At 37.7% G+C, this 20,461-nt stretch overlaps 1 protein-coding gene across 22 annotated transcripts in view; it reads left to right on the forward strand.

Moving 5' to 3' along the window:
- Window positions 1-20,461, forward strand: part of LOC112664800 (ankyrin repeat domain-containing protein 26-like) — a 113,469-nt gene that overhangs the window by 49,107 nt on the left and 43,901 nt on the right. For 21 of the 22 annotated variants that reach the window (XR_007403664.1, XR_007403663.1, XM_049096731.1 and 18 more), the window contains 7 exons: window positions 725-758; window positions 6,508-6,577; window positions 9,358-9,412; window positions 9,528-9,709; window positions 14,564-14,657; window positions 17,955-17,986; window positions 18,078-18,150. Coding sequence is in view for 20 of the 22 variants with exons in the window: in XM_049096731.1 (XP_048952688.1) it covers window positions 725-758; window positions 6,508-6,577; window positions 9,358-9,412; window positions 9,528-9,709; window positions 14,564-14,657; window positions 17,955-17,986; window positions 18,078-18,150 (540 nt within the window). In the remaining 2 variants the exon portion in view is untranslated. The remainder of the gene's footprint in view (window positions 1-724; window positions 759-6,507; window positions 6,578-9,357; window positions 9,413-9,527; window positions 9,710-14,563; window positions 14,658-17,954; window positions 17,987-18,077; window positions 18,151-20,461) is intronic. The other variant, XM_049096741.1, reaches the window with a different exon arrangement.

A 20,461-nucleotide genomic window follows, 5' to 3' on the forward strand; every position in this document is an offset into this window, starting at 1 on the left:
TCTCTCTCTGTGTGACTATCATAAATAAATAAAGAAAAAAATATTTTAAAAAAATAAAAAAATAAAATGTTCTTTTTCTAGGCCTTATGTCTTTCTCTAGAAAAGGTTTTGAGAAGAGTTTATTTATTTATTTGAAAGATAGCACAAGCGAGGTGGAAGGACAGAGGGAGAGAGAAAAGCAGACTCCCTGAGGGTCTCCACCCAGGACCCCAAGATTGTGACCGGAGCCGAGCCGAACTTTGTGATGAGGCATTTCATCCTGAACTTAGCAGTCTCCACTGAGGAGCTGGAGAGGTTCCGTTGTGTTCCAGCTAAATATGTATAGTCTGTTTTAACTGCTCCTAGTAGTGGAAGTCCAGGAAAATCATGCTATTTAAGTTTGCCATTGTCACTTTATGATAATGATTCTGCTAATGATACCATTTCCTGTCAGTCTCATAGGGTTTGGTTTGGTTACAATAATGGTCATTAGAAACATCCACTTGTATGTACCACATCCTGATAACTAGAATTCTTTCTTGCATTGGTAAATATAGAGGAGAAAATGAGATTTCTTAATGCATTAACTGCCTACCAATAGTACAATTAATATCCACTGTAGTGTGGTTTCCAGGTGTGGTCCCAAAGGAATACTTTTGAACAAGTCATCATCTGTCTTACAGTTTTAATATTCTGTATTTTTCTATTGTTGACTTAAAATGTATTTTCCTGCTTTCTTTACTAGTGGCTAAGAAGTCTGAAGAAGTCTCTTTAAGCAGGTAGGACTTTTATGGATTTTTTTAAAATGATGTGTTAACCAAGGAAGTGGAGAGGAAAGGATTTGTTGAGTGTTGTCTTCTGGGCTAGACACTGTATTATGTGCTTAATACGTCTTACTTATTACTTATTAGTCATTGCAATAGTTTCACCAAGGAGCTGTGCTGTTATAGCCTACTTTTTATTAACTAGTCAGCTGTAGTTCAGGGAGATGGATAAACTGACCCAGGATTCCATAGTTAATGAGTAGCAGACCCATGATTTGAATGTTAGCCTGCGTGGCTCCCACATACATGTTTTGCCCCTCAGCAGCACTGGAATTAAGATACAGATCTTAGATCATCCCAGATTGTCAAATTTCATTACATGTTAACTCTGATTTAGAGTTTTCTTAAGAACCAGGCAAGTCCAAGCATTTTCCTAATATATTTGACACAACTAGTGATAGCTAGAGGTAATTATTGCAGTGGTAACTAGTTTCTTGTTTTTACTGTCAAAGATTTTGGAGTGGATCTCAGTTACCTATGGCCACAGTACCATAGCTTTTACATAAGCAAGCCCTAATCAGGCAAGCTCTTAGATATAGTGACGTCTGCTCTCCTTGAGATGAATGATTTTTCTGAAAGTGAAGGATATGTAATCTAGGTATAGACCATGTAACGTTAATTAAATTTATCATCTATTTAGAGGGTATTTCTAAACAGTTGTCTATTTACTGACTTCTCAGTCTAATTTTCCCTTTAGGCTGGCACCCTTGATAAGTTCTGTGAAGCTTTTTCTTTTTTTGTAGACTTTTTTGCTTTTCTCCATGTCCTTTCTATACTCTTTTCTTGATTTTTTTAAACTTTCTTCTCCAATTTTCTTGCTGTTTCTTTTATTCCATTACTTTTTATCATTTCTGCAGCTAAGGATTCTCCATTTTTCTAAAGACAAAATGAAAAGCAGATAGAATTTCAGGGTTTTAAAGAATCTTAGAGATGTGTTAATCAAAATACTCTCTGATGCTGTAACCCATGTTTAACATCCTTACCAAGTGGTTGTTGAAGTGGAGAATTTGAAACTCAAAAGGGATTAAAGTGACTTACTTGAATTTGATAACTGACAGAAATGAGATTTAAATTTAGATTTTTTCCCTTTTCTCTCATCTTTGATTTAATAATATAAAGATAGGGAGTGGTTCTAGTGTACATGAGATGGGAATTAGCAGGAGAGGGCATGTTTCAAGAAGAACCACACTGGGTTGAAGAGGAAAAAGAGTTTTAGAAATGATGACAGAATATTGGAGTTTATGACAAGATAGACAAAGGTCAATTACACAAAGAAAGAACACAAGATATTGGTTGTTGTTTATAAAAGCATATTAAAATAGAGCGTTCAAGAGAGTCCTGAGCAGCATTTCTTTTTGTTGGTTTATTTATTTATTTATTTATTTATTTATTTATTTATTTATTTTAATTTTTATTTATTTATGATAGTCACACAGAGAGAGAGAGAGAGAGAGAGGCAGAGACACAGGCAGAGGGAGAAGCAGGCTCCATGCACTGGAAGCCCAACATGGGATTCGATCCCGGTCTCCAGGATCGCACCCTGGGCCAAAGGCAGGCACTAAAGCGCTGCGCCACCCAGGGATCCCTCTTTTTGTTGGTTTAATTGAAGGAACTAGCATACTTCAGGGTTTCTTTTCCTTTAAAAAAAGATTTTACTTATTTATTCATGAGACAGAGAGAGAGAGAGAGAGAGAGAGAGGCAGAGATACAAGCAGAGGGAGAAGCAGGCTCCATGCAGGGAGCCTGACTTGGGACTCAAACCTGGGTCTCCAGGATCATGCCCTGGGCTGAAGGTGGCACTAAACCGCTGGGCTATCCGGCTGCCCTACTTCAGAGTTTCTGTTGAGAAACATTAAAATCAGTTGAGCCACTGGCAAGAGTATTTACAGCAAATAGGAATGGGACATCATCGACTTCTACCCCACCTTACAGAAGGCGGGTTAGATCCTTTCAAATAATGGGGGGAATGGAGATTCTGAACTATGTAAATGTATGGCCCAAGGTCACAGGGTCTTGTGATCGCTCCACCTCTTTTCGTAATTCTCTGATGCCCTTCCCATGTATGTGTAGGGTTTGGTGGGGTAGGACTAGCTGTCAGATCAATAACGGAGCTTCATTTGGGTAGTTGGTAAGGTGCCTACATTGAGATGACTGCATGGATGACTCAGACTCCAGTTAGCTGGTTCCCCAGGAGCAGGAAATGGCTCCTATTCTTGGTCATTTGAGCCTTTCCTTGTTTTGGGAATCTGTGCCTTGGCAGGCTAAAGACTTAAACGTTGGAGAGTGCCACTGAGCCCTGCAGAGGAGTGATCCAGGAGTGGTAGCTCACAAAAAGAAAATATTAGGCAGTGTGTGGGTAAATAGAGGCACAGATATCAGGACTATTTTTATAGCAGTCTCTCTTCTTGGGTATCTGAGTGCCCTTGATGATTTTTAAGGTCTTGCTAGTTTATGTGGACGTAAATAAGGCAGGACTTGTGAAACTTGGATTTTATAATTTTTAATCTTTTAATCTCTTCGGGAATAGTATTCCCACTAATAACATATAAATTTGTTCTTTAACATCTGTAGATAGTTTCTTTTCAAAATGTAAGTATAGTTGACACACCGTTATGTTGGTTTCATGTGTACAACATAGTGATTCAGCAGGTCTATGTTGTTACCCCATGCTTACCACAAGTGTAGCTACCATGTGTTACTGCATATTGCTGTTACAATACTATTGACTATATTCCCTATGCTGTACTTTTATCCCTGTGACTTACTATACCTGGAATGCTGAACCTCCCACTTCCCTTCACCCATTTTTGTCTGTCCCCCACCCACTTCCCTTCTGGCAATACAGAATTCTCTGTACTTATGGGTCTGGTTCTGCTTTTTGGTTGTTTGTTCATTTGTTCTGCTTTTTTGATTCTACATATAAGTGAAATCATACAGTATTTGTCTATTTTGCTCTGACTTATTTCACTTGGCTTAATACCCTCCAGGTAATCCACATTGTTGCAAATGGTAAGGTTTCATTCTTTTTTATGGCTGAGTAATATTGCTCTGTGTGTGTGTGTGTGTGTGTGTGTGTGTGTGTTATACATCTGTTGATGGACATGGGTTACTTTCATATCTTGGCTGTTGTAAATAATGCTGCAGTAAACATTGGGGTACATATGTCTTTTCAAATTAGTGTTTTCTTTTTTGGGGGGTAAGTAAGTACCCAGTAGTGGATTACTGGATCATGTGGTATTTCTATTGGTACTTCTTCAAGGAAACTCCATTTTGTTTTTTACAGTGGCTGCCCCAATTTCTATCCTCATCACCAGCTCACGAGTATTCCTTAGTCTCTGCATCCTCACCAATATTTTTTAGTGTGTGTTTTTGATTCTAGCCATTCTGACAGGTGGAAGGTGATAATTCATGGTGGTTAACTTTTGTCCAGTTAGCTGTCAGACATTTCAGAGAATTCCTCACCTGTCACACTTAGTTATGGGAACTAAAACTGGGCCTTTACTAGGCATTTCACAGGTTAGGAGAGGTGAAAGCAAAATAGATAACTAAACCCTTTTTAAAAACAGAGGCCAAGGGGCGCCTGGCTGGCTCAGTCGGTTAAGCGACTGCCTTTGGCTTGGGTCATGATGTCAGGGTACTGGGATAGAGCCACATATAAGGCTCTCTGCTCAGCAGGGGCCCTGCTTCTTTCCCCTCCCTCCACCTGCCTCTCTGCCTACTGTGCACACACACACACTCTCTCTCTCTCTCTCTCAAATAAATAAATAAATAAATAAATAAATAAATAAATAAATAACATGTTAAAAAAATAACACAGAGGCCAAATTTTGAAAGACCTGTATTCTGAAAACATTGGTGAAAGCAATTGAGGATGACACAAAGACGTGGAAAGAATTCCATCTCATAGATTGGAAGAGCACCTATTGTTAAACTGTGTATAGGACCCAAAGCAATCTACAAATTTAATGCAATGCCTACTAAAATCCATCGACATGTTTCACAGAACTAGAGCAAACAACACTAAATTTATATGGAACCACTGAAGACCTCAAATAGCCAAAGCAATATTGGAAAAAGAAAAACATAACTGGAGATATCTCTATGCTAGATTTCAAGTTATATTACAAAGCTGTAGTAATCAAAACGGCATAGTATTGGCATTAAATGGATACAAATATCAGTAGAATAGTATAGAAAATCCAGAAATAAACTATAATGATATGGTTAATTAATCTTTGACAAAGCAAGAAAGAATATCCAATGGTTTGAAAAGGCAGTCTCCTTCAATAAATGATGCTAGGAAAACTGAATGGGTATATAAAAGATTGAAACAGGACCACTTTCTTTCACCATTTACAAAAATAAATTCAAAATGGTTTAAAGATATAAATATATCACATGAAACCATTTTATCCTTGAAGAGAGCACAGGCAATGATCTCTCTGGTATTAGCTGTAGCCAGGTTTTTCTTTTTTTATGTCTCCTGAGGCAAGAGCAATAAAAGCAAAATAAACTGTTGGGGCTACATCAAAATCAAAAGCTTTTGCAGTGAAGGAATCAATCCACAAAACTAAAAGGCAACCTTACAGAATGGGAGAAGACATTTGCATATGACATATCTGATAAAGGTTAGTGTAAGAATCTAAAGAACTGATACATCTCAACACCCAAAACACAATCCAGGTCAAGAATGATCAGAATATATCAGACATTTTTCCAAAGAAGATGTCCAGTTGGCCAACAGATATATAAAAAGATGATCAGCATCACACGTCATCAGGGAAATGCAAATCAAAACTACAATGAGATAGCGCTGCACACCTGTCAGAATGGCTAAAATCAAAACCACAAGAAACAAGTGTAGTTGAGGATGTGGAGAAAAAGGAACCCTGTTGCACTTTTGGTGGAAGTGCAAACTGGGACAGCCACCATGGGAAACCGTATGGCGGTTCCTCAAAAAGTTAAAAACAAAACTAACAATCCAAGAGTTGCACTCCTGCGTATTTACCCAGATATGACAAACACACCAATTCAAAGGGATACATGCACTCATGTTTTTACTACAGCATTATTTGCAATCATCAGCCTAAGTGTGCATGTTGATGGATTAGTGAATAAAAAGTGGTGTGTGTGTATATATATATATATATATATATACACACACACACACACATATATATATATACACACACACACACACAATGGAATATTGTTCAGCCATTGAAAAGAATGACATCTTGTCATTTGCATGGTGAGAGCTAGAGCGTATTACGCTAAGCAGTGTAAGTCAGAGAAAGACAAATATGATTTCACTCCTAAGTAACATGTAAGAAACAAAATAAAAATGAGCGAAGGAGACAGAAAAGACAGATTTACCAAGAAGAAGACTGCTATAGAGAACAAACTGATGGTTACCAGGGGGGATGTTGGTAGGGGAATGGGTGAAATAGGAGATGGGAATTAAGGAATGCACTAGTCATGATGAGCACTGGGTGATGTATGGAATTACCAAATCATTATATTGTATATATGAAACTAATGTAACACTGTATGTTAAGGATACTAGAATTAAAAATAAAAGCTTAACCAAAACGAGGCTAAATTTTCGTATGTCAAGAAACTTCATTAATAAACAACTGACTTTGACTCGATTTTTCTTTTTAAAGAAATGAACTTGTCTTTGTTTTCTATTTTTGCTGTAAAGTCGTACCCGCAAAGCTGATACTGATGATTCAAGGCCTTCAAAACATGAGGACTTAAGTTCTGGTACCAAGGTAAAGTACTCTCTTGTAAAATTAATTTTCCTGCTCTGAGTTTAGTGTTGTGTATTATTTACTCTTAAAATATAAAGTGGCTTGCCTCTTGTCATTTTATGTTTTTTTAACTTTTTTTTATTGGAGTTCAATTTGCCAACATTTAGCATAACACCCAATGCTCATCCTGCCAAGTGACCCCCTCAGTGCCCATCACCCAGTCACCACAACCCCCCCCCCACCTCCCTTTCCACTACCCCTTATTCATTTCCCAGAGTTAGGTGTCTCTCATATTCTGTCACTCTCACTGATATTTTCACTCATTTTTTCTCCTCTCCCTATGTTCCCTTTCACCAATTCTTATATTCCCCAAATGAATGAGAACATATAATGTTTGTCCTTCTCAAATTGACTTATTTTGCTCAGCATAATACCCTCCAGTTCCATCCACGTCAAAGCAAATGGTGGGTGTTTGTCATTTCTAATGGCTGAGTAATATTCCATGGTATACATAGACCACATCTTCTTTATCCATTCATCTTTCGATGGGCACCGAGGCTCCTTCCACAGTTTGGCTATTGTGGACATTGCTGCTATAAATATTGGGGTGCAGGTGTCCTGCATTTCACTGCATCTGTACCTTTGGGTAAATCCTCAGAAGTGCAATTGCTGGGTCATAGGGCAGTTCTATTGTTAACTCTTTGAGGAAACTCCACACAGTTTTCCAGGGTGGCTGTACCCTGTTCAGATTGCTACCAACAGTGTGAGAGGGTTCCCCTTTCTCCACATCCTCTCCAACATTTGTTGTTTCCTGCCTTGTTAATTTTGCCCATTCTCACTGGTGGAAGATGATACTTCATTCTGGTTTTGATTTATATTTCCCTGATGGCCAGTGATCCGGAGTATTTTCTCATATGATTGTTGGCCATGTCTGTGTCTTCCTCTGTGAAATTTCTGTTCATGTCTTTTGCCCATAGCATGATTGGATTGTTTGTTTCTTTGCTGTTGAGTTTACTAAGTTCTTTATAGATCTTGGATACTAGCCCTTTATCTGATAGGTCATTTGCAAATAACTTCTTCCATTCTGTAGGGTGCCTTTTAGTTTTCTTGACTGTTTCTTTTGTTATGCAGAAGCTTCTTACCTTGATGAAGTCCCAATAATTCATTTTTGCTTTGGTTTTGCTTCCCTTCAGGGATGTATCTTGCAAGAAGTTGCCTGTGGCCAAGTTCAAAAAGGGTGTTGCCTGTGTTCTCCTCTAGGATTCTGATGGATTCCTGTCTCACATTTAGATCTTTCATCCATTTTGAGTTTATCTTTGTGTATGGTGTAAAAAAGTGGTCCAGTTTCATTCTTCTGCATGTGGCTATCCAATTTTCCCAGCACCATTTATTGAAGAGACTATCTTTTTTCCAGTAGATAGTAGATAGCGGTGCTAAACCGCTGCTCCACCGGGCTGCCCTTATTGTTAGGTTTTTGAATTTAAATTACCTAGGGATAGATTTTTATTTTAAGACATTTTGGTAAAGAAAGTATTTAAAAAAAATTTTTTTTAAGATTTTTTTATTTATTCATGATAGACATAGGGAGAGAGAGGCAGAGACACAGGCAGAGGGAGAAGCAGGCTCCATGCAGGGAGCCTGACATGGGACTCGATCCCTGGTCTCCAGGAATCCCACCCTGGGCCAAAGGCAGGCGCTAAACCACTGAGCTACCCAGGGATCCCCTTTTTAAAATTTTTAAATTCAAATTAATTAACATATAGCGTATTATTAGTTTCAGAGGTAGAATTCAGTGATCCATCAGTTGCATACATCATCTAGTGCTTATTACTTCAAGAGCCCTCCTTAATTACCATCACCCAATTACCCCATTGCCCCAACCCTCTCCCCTCCAACAACCCTCAGTTTATTTCCTATGATTAAGAGTCTCTTACGGTTTGTCTCTCTCTCTGATTTTTATCTTATTTTTCCCTCTCTTCCGCTATGCACCTCCGTTTTGTTTCTTAAATTCCACATAGGATTGAAATCATATGGTATTTGTCTTTCTCTAACTTATTTCACTTAGTATAATACTCTTAAGTCCCATCTATGTTATTGCAAATGGCAAGATTTCATTCTTTAGGATGGCTGAGTAATATTCCATTGTATTTATACACACTGCATCTTCTTTATCCATTCATCTGTCAATGGGCATCGGGCTTTTCTGTAGTTTGGCTATTGTGGTCATTGCTGCTTTAAACGTTGGGGTGCTGGTGCCCTTTCAAATCACTATGTTTGTATCTTTTGGATAAATACTGAGTACTGCGATTGCTGGGTCATAGGTTAGCTCTATTTTTTTCCCTAAATTTTTATTTATTTATGATAGTCACAGAGAGAGAGAGGGAGAGAGAGGCAGAGACATAGGCAGAGGGAGAAGCAGGCTCCATGCACCGGGAGCCCGACGTGGGATTCGATCCAGGGTCTCCAGGATCGCGCCCTAGGCCAAAGGCAGGCGCTAAACCGCTGCGCCACCCAGGGATCCCGGATAGCTCTATTTTTATTTAACTTTTTGAGGAAGACTTTGTATAATAATCAGGGGTAAGAAAAGTAACATTTTGGGACTATTAAATCTCTTATAATCTTCACCCCATGAGAAAATGTAGGTTAGTAAATGGCGGAACTGAGATTTGAATCTGTATTTGAATGATCTCCAAAACCTGTGTTCTTTTTGTAATGGTGTTCATTTGGTAATGGTGAATATTACAATTATTTTTACGAAATGTGATACTTGTAATCCTGAAAACTATCAATTTTTTTTCTAGACTGTCCCGAAACTAAACTTAAGAAAGCAAATGGCTGCTTTTCTGCGACCCAAGAGTAAGCTATTTGAAGATTTGTGTTTTTCACGGAGTTTTGTCCATTTTTGTGTTATTTAGTAATTCAAAGTTACAGATATCTTCATGTACTCTTTACTTTGTTTTTCACTAAATAGAAGCAAAATGTGGTCTTGTGAGCCAAGAAGATAGACCTTTATTTGCTGACAACAATTTTGCAAGGGAAGATAAGACTGAAACTCTCTGTAAACCATCCGTCAATGTCTCTGACTATTCTCCTCTTGCTTTTGTATCACCCGAAACTCCTCAAACGTCTTCAGCAATGCTTGGTGTTACAAAGGTAAGTTGTTTTGAACTTTGTCCCCCATGTTTTTTCACATACTATCCTCTTGATATCCTTATAATGAAAAGAATCTTAGGGAGAAATGGAAGCCCTCAAGAATATAAGAGAAAACAGTGTAATAACAACAGAGAAGTAAGTACTGGGTTGAGATTTATTACGGTTGGTGGGAATAAACAAATCTTAGGTATGCCATTATGGAGGGAAAGAATTAGAAAGCAACTGGATAGAATAGCTAGATGGATGTGAAGATGAGGGGAGGGGTTGTGGGGTAAGAATTCATTTAATAAGGATGAGATGAATGTAAAGATAGGAGAGTTTAGAGAGATTATTATTAAAAACACAGCAGTAGTGAGGCTAAGGTAGAACAGATGCTGTATATTATAAAATGCGGTAGAAATTATTTTAAATGCAAGTTAATAAAAGGCAATACAAAACATGCTCAGATTCTTCAGAATGACAGCTGGTTTTTATGAAGAACTGGGAGGAAATTTTACCCTTTTAAGTTTAATAAAGTATGATAGCCTATATTTAATTTAGCAAGAGTTGTGTTTATACATAGTACAAAGTGAAGTCTGTTTTAAGCCATAATCAGATTTATTATGAGTTTTGAACTTTGGCTGTTGTCTTTCTTGTGGTTTCTAATTAAACTTACTGTGTGGTATAATCTTGGTCGACTTTATATCTTTTGAGAATAGAGAGGACGTAAATAAACATTTTAGTTTTTTCATTAATTAAAACTGAATTTTTTTCTTAGGTAAGTGAGGTTCTTAATCTCTATCCATTAAATGAAAAAAATAAATTTTAAGCTGCAAGATTCTTAAAAAATATAAAAACTATTTTCTGGATTCTGATGCATCTTTTTTTAAATATAAGCTTAGAATAGAGACACATGTCAAATGAATAAACTCATGATTTATCATTTTTTTATAAGATGATTTATCATTATAGAATCGTAAGGAAGGAAAAGTTGCCCGTAGAGTATACAATATTATTTGTAGAAGGATGACCTTTACTTTCTCAAAGATCTCCAACAGTGGATACATTTTACGTTATCTCGGGAAACTTTAGTCTTCATAGTTGTTATATTTTGTATTTTGTATTTTTTAATTTTGTATTTTATTTGTAATTTTTTTATTGGAATTCAGTTTGTTAACATATACCATAACACCCAGTGCTCATCCTGCCAAGTGACTCCCTCAGTGCCCATAACCCACTCACCCCAACCCCCTGCCCGCTTCCCCTTGCACTACACCTTGGTCATTTCCCAGGGTGAGGTGTCTCTCATGTTTTGTCACTCTCACTGATATTTTCACTCAATTTCTCTATTTCCCTTTATTCCCTTTCACTAATTTTTATATTCCCCAAATGAATGAGACCATATAATGTTTGTCCTTTAAAGACTGACACATTTCACTCAGCATAATACCGTCCAGGTCCCTCCACCTCAAAGCAAATGGTGGGTATTTGTCGTTTCTAATGGCTGAGTAATATTCCATTGTATACATAGACCACATCTTCTTTATCCATTCGTCTTTCGATGGACACCGAGGCTCCTTCCACAGTTAGTCTATTGTGAACATTGCTGCAAGAAACATCGGGGTGCGGGTGTCCTGGCATTTCACTGCATCTGTATCTTTGGGGTAATCCCCAGCAGTGCAATTGCTGGGTCGTAGGACAGATCTATTGTTAACTCTTTGAGGAACCTCCACACAGTTCTCCAGAGTGGCTGTGCCAGTTCCCACTCCCAGCAACAGTGCAAGAGGGTTCCCCTTTCTCCACATCCTCTCCAACATTTGTTGTTTCCTGCCTTGTTAATTTTGCCCATTCTCACTGGTGGGAGGTGGTATCCCATTGTGGTTTTGATTTGTACTTCCCTGGTGGCCAGTGATGCAGAGCATTTTCTCATGTGCTTGTTGGCCATGTCTATGTCTTCCTCTGTGAAATTTCTGTCCATGTCTTTTGCCCATAGCATGATTGGATTGTTGTTTCTTTGAGTTTACTAAGTTCTTTATAGATCTTGGATACTAGCCCTTTATCTGATAGGTCATTTGCAAATACCTTCTCCCATTCTGTAGGTTGCCTTTTAGTTATGTTGACTGTTTCTTTTGCTGTGCAGAAGCTTCTTACCTTGATGAAGTCCCAATAATTCACTTTTGCTTTGCTTTCTCTTCCCTTCAGGGATGTATCTTGCAAGAAGTTGCTGTGGCCAAGTTCAAAAAGGGTGTTGCCTGTGTTCTCCTCTAGGATTCTGATGGATTCCTGTCTCACATTCAGATCTTTCATCCATTTTGAGTTTTTCTTTGTGTATGGCATAAGAGAATGGTCCAGTTTCATTCTTCTGCATGTGGCTGTCCAATTTTCCCAGCACCATTTATTGAAGAGACTGTCTTTTTTCCAGTGGATAGTCTTTCCTGCTTTGCCGACTATTATTTGAGCATAGAGTTGAGGGCCCACTTCTGGATTCTCCATTCTGTTTCCATTGATCTATGTGTCTGTTTTTGTGCCAGTACCTCACTGTCTTGATGACCACAGCTTTGTAGTACAACCTGAAATCTGGCATTGTGATGCCCCCAGCTATGGTTTTCTTTTTTAATATTCCCCTAGCTATTTGGGGTCTTTTCTGATTCCACAGAGATCTTAAGATGATTTGTTCCAACTTTCTGAAGAAAGTCCATAGTATGTTGATAGGGATTGCATTAAGTGTGTAAATTGCCCTGGGTACCATTGACATTTTCCCAATATTCATTCTGCCAATCCATGAGCATGGTATATGTTTCCATCTCTTTGTGTCTTCCTCAATTTCCTTCAGAAGTGTTCTGTAGTTTTGAGGGTGGAAACCCTTTACCTCTTTGGTTATGTATATTCCTTGTTACCTTATGCTTTTGGGTGCAATTGTAATTGGGATTGACTCCTTCATTTCTCTTTCTTCAGTCTCATTGTTAGTGTATAGAAATGCCACTGTTTTCTGGGCATTGATTTTGTATCCTGCCACACTGCCAAATGGCTGTGAGTTCTAGCAGTCTTGGGGTGGAGTCTCTTGGGTTTTCTAGCTGCATTATGATGTCATCTGCAAAGAGGGAGAGTTTGACTTCCTCTTTGCCAGTTTGAATGTCTTTTATTTCTTTTTGTTGCCTGATTGCCGAGGCTAGGACTTCTGGTACTATGTTGAATAGCAATGGTGAGAGTGGACATCCCTGTCTTGTTCCTGATCTTAGGGGATAGGCTCCCAGTGTTTCCCCATTGAGAACGATATTTTCGTAGATGGCTTTTAAGATGCTGAGGAATGTTCCCTCTATCCCTACACTCTGAAGAGTTTTGATCAGGAATGGATGTTGTATTTTGTCAAATGCTTTCTCTGCATCTATTGGGAGGATCATGTGGTTCTTGGTTCTTTCTCTTGCTGATATGATGAATCACATTGATTGCTTTACAAGTGTTGAAGCAGCCTTGCATCCCGGGGATAAATCCCACTGGGTCATGGTGAATCATCTTCTTAATGTATTGTCGGATCCTGTTGGCTAGTATCTTGTTGAGAATTTTTGCGTCCGTGTTCATCAGGGTATTGGTCTATAATTCTCCTTTTTGGTGGGGTCTGTGTCTGGTTTTGCAATTAAGGTGATGCTGGCCTCATAGAACGACTTTGGAAGTACTCCATCCCTTTCTATCTTTCATAACAGCTTTAGTGGAATAGGTATGGTTTGTTCTTTAAACGTTTGATAGAATTCCCCTGGGAAGCCATCTGGCCCCGGACTTTTGTGTCTTGGTAGGTTTTTGATGACTGCTTCAGTTTCGTCCCTGGTTATTGGCCTGTTCAGGTTTTCTATGTCTTCCTGTTGCAGTTTTGTAGTTTGTGGTTTTCCAGGAATGCACCCATTTCTTCTCGATTGCCTAATTTATTGGCGTAAAGCTGCTCATACTAAGTTTTCAAAATCGTTTGTATTTCCTTGGTGTTGATGGTGATCCCTCCTCTCTCGTTCATGATTTCATTTTATTTTATTTTATTATTTTTAATTTTTATTTATTTATTTATGATAGAGAGAGAGAGAGAGAGAGAGAGAGGCAGAGACACAGGCAGAGGGAGAAGCAGGCTCCATGCACCTGGAGCCGGAGGTGGGATTTATTCAGTAAAGATACAGAGAAAGCTCTTAGGAGTGGGAGGGGTCCCAGCAGGGTTGCCCTCAATGAATGTTCTTATTCTTCCCTTCTGAAAGCTTACTATACTTTTTGAAGCATTTCATACCTATATCTAAAATCTTTTGCTATTATTTAAACATAATTTCAAGAAAAGTTTTTCTTCCTACTTTGCCATTTCATTCAACCATTTTTTCCTACCAATGAAATTCCAAGCCTTTGTTATCTAAATGAAGCAGCAGCTACCACAGTGTTCTGTTTATACTCAACATGATGTACCCCGAAGTTTCTTATCATGCCAAGTATCTTATTTTAAGTCTAAAAAACTTTCTGCCATTAGTTACAGTTTAAATGTATAGCAAATGTACTTATTAAAGAATTTGTTTCAATAGTTTTACTGTCCTTTTATCCTGGTGGAAATACAAAGTAGAGTTAGGTGTTTTGTTATTTCCTTGTTGAAATGTACTTATAAGTCAGTCTTCTTGTCTGTGAAAATATTTACTCTGGCCTTCCATGTTCAGTTAGAGTTAATGGCCAAATGAAGATGAAAAGGTGCACTTAATTGAGATAGCATAGATGAGGTTTTTAAATGTGTTGGTTTTCAATACATGCTTTTCTTATTTGTATGTCTGATTGTGATTAAAGTAGAGCATTTGAATATTTTCTTAGAAAAGGATTTGGAAATCTTTATGCAACTCATTATTATGTTAATTTTAACAGAGTATTTCTGCAAGACTTCCAAAGAAATCTGTTGATTGTTTACCTGGAGCTGCAGATCAACAAGGGCAAAGTATATTCAGTGAACAAGTAGAAGGTAAGAATTGTATTTTATAAAAAGTCATTTGACAGAATGTTGATTTAAAACAGAAATTCTCATGTATCCTAATTTCCAAAGAAAATCACCTATTACATGCATAGAAAGGAGAAAGATGAGAAAAGGAGGGGAGTTCTATATTTTATCAGGTGTCAGCTGCAGATTAAATTGAGAGTACGGCTAAAGGAGCTAAATTACTGGTTCCATTTCCAGGTATTCCAAGACCTAAGGAATGCCTGGAAATAGTTGGAAAAGAGCAAAGAGGGAATGATGAGAATGGCTGAGAGTACAGGGAGTAAATGGAGGAAAATAAGCAACTGCTTTATAGTGGAAGGTGGTCAAATGAAAGAATTTTTTTAGGAGGAAGAGCAGGGTATCCCTGGGTAGTTCAGTGGTTTGGTGCCTGCCTTCAGCCCAGGGCATGATCCTGGAGTCCCGGGATCAAGTCCCACATCAGGTTCCCTGCATGGAGCCTGCTTCTCCCTCTGCCTGTGTCTCTGCCTCTCTCTGTCTCTCTCTGTCTCTCTCTCTCTCTCTCTCTGTGTCTCTCTGTGTCTCTCATGAATAAATAAATAAAATCTTTAAAAAAATAAAAGGAGGAGCAAATTATTTGAAATGTGGGGATATCAGGTGAGCTTCCAGTACCAAAACTTGTCAGAGTAGTATACCAAAATTTTCCCACTCTTAACAGTTTTTCTCGCTGTTGGGAAGACATTATGGATTGACCTAGCTGATTATGCAGAGCTATGTCCTAGTCAGCTATAAATGTATGTATGTTAGGGGTGCCTGGGTGGCTCAGTGAATTGAAGGTCTGCTTTTGCCTTGGGCCATGATCCCCGGGACCTGGGATGGAGCCGTGCTGAGCTGGGAGCCTGCTTTTCCCTCTCCCTTTGTCTGCTGCTCTGCCTGCTTGTGCACGCTCTCTCTGTGTCAAATAAATGAAAACATCTTTTAAATAAATAAATGTGTACCTCAATGTCATATAAAATGGTGGTACTTCATAAGTTAGTATTATTTCGTGCAAAAAAAAAAAGAATTGGAAGGAAAAAGAGAGCAGGGTCAATTAGGTGGAGATCAAGGAAGCTTTAGCCCTGATAAAAAGTCCGTTAGAACATTTATGACTTTTAATACGTCTTCACTTTCAGAATTGATAGTGATGAACTTGAGGCTTGATCCTAGAAGGTTAAGGTAAAGTAATACAGCGGCAGCGTTCAGTATGACCCAGGATTTCTCAAATTGTAGGGAATCACCCGAGACCTTGTTAAAAATGCAAGGTCTGGAACATCAGGTCTGGAATCTGCATTTTGACCTCTCAGGTGATGCCAGTGTCTGTGGTCCTTGGGTCATGTGCTCAGTAGCATGGGTATAGACTTTCCTGTAGAGAAATCTGGAAGAGCTGTTGGATAGTTCAAGACATAACAAGGTCAAGAAAAAGCATTATTTTGTTTTTATTTCTGAACATGTTTATAACCAGAGGGGAGCAGGAGATACAGAAATAGAAGGCATAGATGTAAGATACTATTGCTAAACAAAGAGGAAAGAAGTGGTGGAGAAAATCCATAAAACGGTTGTAAAAGCAAAAAAAAAATCAAGACCATAGATCATGAATTACTTTTTAAAAAGATTTATTTATTTATGTTAGAGAGTGAGCGAGCAGGGAGGGGGCAAAGGGAGAGGGAGAGAGAGTCCTTAAGCAGACTCCCTGCTGAGTGAGGAGCCCACCATGGGACTTAATCCCAGGACACCTGAGATCATAACCTGAGCTGAAATCAAGAGCTAGACTCACAACTGACTGGGGCCACCCAGGTGCCCCCAGAAATTACTTTTGAAGACAGGGGATAGTGAAGGGAAAGAGGGAAAAATGAAAGAAGTCTTAGCTAGGAAATTTTGGAGTTGGTGAGGAAACTCTAGAGAATTCACTTTTTTTTTATGACAGACATAGAGAGAGGCAGAGACACAGGCAGAGGGAGAAGCAGGCTCCATACAGGGATCCCAACGTGGGGCCGGATCCTGGGTCTCCAGCATCACACCCTGGGCCGATGGTGGCACCAACCCTTGGTCCACCGGGGCTGCCCGAGAACTCACTTTTTAGATACCTTGAGTTTATTTCTACTGAAACAGATTAGATCACAGCTGCTCCACAAAGAATACTGAGAGCAAATGGAGTGCTAGACTTGGGATAAAACATAGCCACCATTCATCTTCCTCAAATCTATTGGACCTCAAAGATATATGTTGCTTCGATATTCATTATTCAAATGAGACTAATTTGAATATGGAAGCATGGGTGTTCTTTTTTTCAGATAGCTCATTTTGGGGGATGATAACTGTTTCAAAGAAACCTTTTCAAGACTGACATAGTCTACCAAATCAAACTAATTTTGGAAAATAAAGAAATCATAGGGTCCATTCCTTAAATGCTAAAATTGTTACTATCAATAAATATGACACTGATTTTGAAATACAAAAGATTTTTAGTATCTAAAAATTCGGTGGCAATTAAATTGATTTTTTTTTTCAGTTTGGTAGTCATGGTTCCATATTGAAAGCTTATTATACATTATTTCTTAGATGTGTTTTATATACCTTCTTGCGTGCATGGGTCAAGAAACTTTAACATGGCTAAACTAGAGGATACAAGAAATGTAGGCATACCAGTGGCCCACATGGGTATAGACAAAAACGAATACTTTTATTGACTATTATCCTACAAGTATATCCAGGCTGATCAATTCATAACACTGTTTTTGGTGACAAATAAATTACGCATTCAATAAATTATGCATTCATCATAACTGCGTACTGCCTAAATTACGGGACAAATTGAAGAACATGGCAAATACTTGTAGTAGAATGGTATCGATGATTCTGCTGTACTGCAATCAGGATGTGCTGTTGCCTTCAGCTTTCACGTTTATCCTCTCAGAGTCCTCATTTGTTCCTCTGATTAAAGATTGCTTTTCTCCCCCATCAATCAGCATGTTCACGTTGGTATATGTGCAACATTTAGTGATTTCTGTTTTAGTTATTTCATTTGAAACATCATCTTACTTTTGGAATCCTAACTGCATGTTATGTTGAACATATATTTCTATTTTTTATAGTATTTATAATGGGTTCCTATTTCTGTCTTGTTGCTGTCTTAATCCACCTTCCTGTCTCTAGAATCAAGACCAAAGCCTAATGTAATCACTTTCAAAGCCAAGCATGAGGATTCAGCTTAATCCTAACTGCATGAATGTATAGTTGGCTTTCATATTTACGTATAATTAACTACATGTCCCTTTTGTGTTTTAGATTCTCCTGGAAAAGATCTTCTTCACTGGGAGGTAAAGCTTTTGTATTTTTATTTTGAATTTTTAACTACAGATTGTATGAAATGCACATTGTTTTAATCATATTGTTTCAATACCCATCCAGTCTACCACTAAAGTGAAAGATTCTGTTCCTAATGAAGCAGTCGCAACGAGTGATAAACAAACACCCAGATCAGGTAAATTTTACAGTACAAATATACCTGTGGAAAGATGTGCACTAAACTGTTGAAATGCCCATCGTCTTCTTATACCAAATTCTTCTTTGTGTGTGTGTGTGTGTGTGTGTGTGTGTGTGTATGTGAGACAAATTTAATCGAAGGATGTGACATAAATAAGGTAGATGTCATTGCTGATATCCACGTTTGAACAAAAGATATTTACAAGCATAAGAAAAAGAGATTTTAAAAATGTAAGCTTTAGTTCAGGTTTCTACTTTTAAGTTTTGAAATCCTAATGTCCCTGGTTTGGAATTCCTTTACTTCTAAGGGGTTCCCAGAAGTTAATTATTAGACTCTAAGATTTTTCTGGTGTTCACCATACTTATTTGAATTCTGACTTTTACCCAGAGTAAAGCTTCACTTGCTAACATGTCAGTTGTGTTAAATGAAGTTAAAACTTCATTTCATCTTTGTGTTGTTATATTGATCATTTTAAGCCAAACACTTGTTCTGATTGTGTGTGTGTGTGTGTGGTGACTTTGATTATTAGAAATGTGGGACGGAATTAGTTGTATCTTAATATTTGGTAGACACAATCTTTTAAAAAAGTAATTCTGAACCCTTTCGGCCTAGGGTCCTTTTCTACTATTTAAAAATTATTGAGCATTCCAAAGAACGTCTGCTTAAGTGGGTTATATCTGTTGATATTTACAATCTTAGAAATTAAAACATTTAAAACACAAGGATACACAATCTCATGTTGTTAGCCATTAGAGCTGTGATCCACTGATCATGCGAGTTGCAATGCTATCACACATTTTATCTTTAGAAAACTTTATTGTACACTTAATAAGGAAATGAGAGTGAAAATGTCAAATAGCATTTAGTATGCTTGTGAAGATAGTTTTCACCTCTTGGATTTTGTGAATCGATGGATCTTGGGACTCTGGGGATTCTCAGATGACATGGGAGAACTGATTTAAACCATGTACAGGGTTCATGGATGCAAAATGATAAAGGGGCCCTTGTGATGAAATGGGCATTAAAGTTTCATTTCTGCATTTCTTGCTTTTTTGTTTCCCTTGTCTTAAAAGGTTTAAATCAGACCAATCTTGTTTACAAAGGGACAATAGTTTTGTTATATATTCATTTTCTGTTTCATGGCTGTTTCATGGCATTTTCTGTTTCTGTTTTTGGATCTCAGTGTGGACTGAGACTTATTTTGTTTTTACATGGAAAGGATTATATTACCCAAGTCTTTGATTTCTCATATAAATATGATATTTGTCCAAAAATTAAATTCTGAGGATGTTGGTGCATTGAGGAGAGACCATCTCATTATTATTAAAGTAGTACCATTCATCACAAGTTTTTTAAATCTCACGTCTTTAGAACACAAAATGCATATTTAAACATAAAATAAATGATTAGACATCAGTTTTGTTACTAAAAACATTCAGACCTTGAAGACTCTTAATTATTAATGGACAGAGCTTTTATGGAATATAGAATATGTAATAGAGCTTGGTGAGTGAATTAAACTGTGTAATAACAGAGAATAAAAAAGAAAATGAGAGAGAGTTAAATTCATCTGTGTGAATGCCAAGTATAGGACATATAAAATATAATTAGCTACGAATGAGTAGTAAGTAGTGTGTCTGGGAGAAGAGCAGGCCTTGTGGCTGTTTCTCTAACAAAAGAATTTGTACAGATTTGTTAAGTTTGTATTGTTGTTTACATTCTAATAAAGGAAACTTTGTTTTCAGATTTTTCTGATTGTGATTCTAGTTTGTCCCTCAGTAATGAGACTTGTCAAAGAACTGGGGATTTGAAAGTTGATAATAAATGCCCATTTGTATCACAACCAATGATCAAAAATGAGTCAGCATCCACAGAATTTGGACAGATGACCTTAATAGATAAAATATTAATATTGGAGCTATGTTTCAGTTAGAGAATTCTATGCTCCATGGCCTGTGTGAATCACTGCTACTAGAAAACAGAGCAAAAAAGGTAAAGAATCAGAGAGAGTTCAGTGTCCTCATGATTTCACCATAGTTCTGATTTTTCAAAAATAATTTTGTGGTAAAATTTACTTTGTGTTTACTCCTTTCATGCAACCTACCACCAAACAGAGCATCTTTCAGCAAGACATTTTTGCATTCTTCCTCTAACCAAAGCCACATATAAATAAGAAAGAGAATTAGGAGGAAATAATTTCTTTTAGGCTCGTATTCAGCTTTCACTTGAGAGTGGGTAGCGGGATTAGATTTAGAATTTGGGGACCAGTTGGGAAAACTAGGTAGAGATGTAAAGATTGTTTACTCAC

The sequence above is a fragment of the Canis lupus genome, chromosome 2, assembly GCF_003254725.2.
Source record: "Canis lupus dingo isolate Sandy chromosome 2, ASM325472v2, whole genome shotgun sequence".
In the NCBI taxonomy this organism is placed as follows: Eukaryota; Metazoa; Chordata; class Mammalia; order Carnivora; family Canidae; genus Canis; species Canis lupus.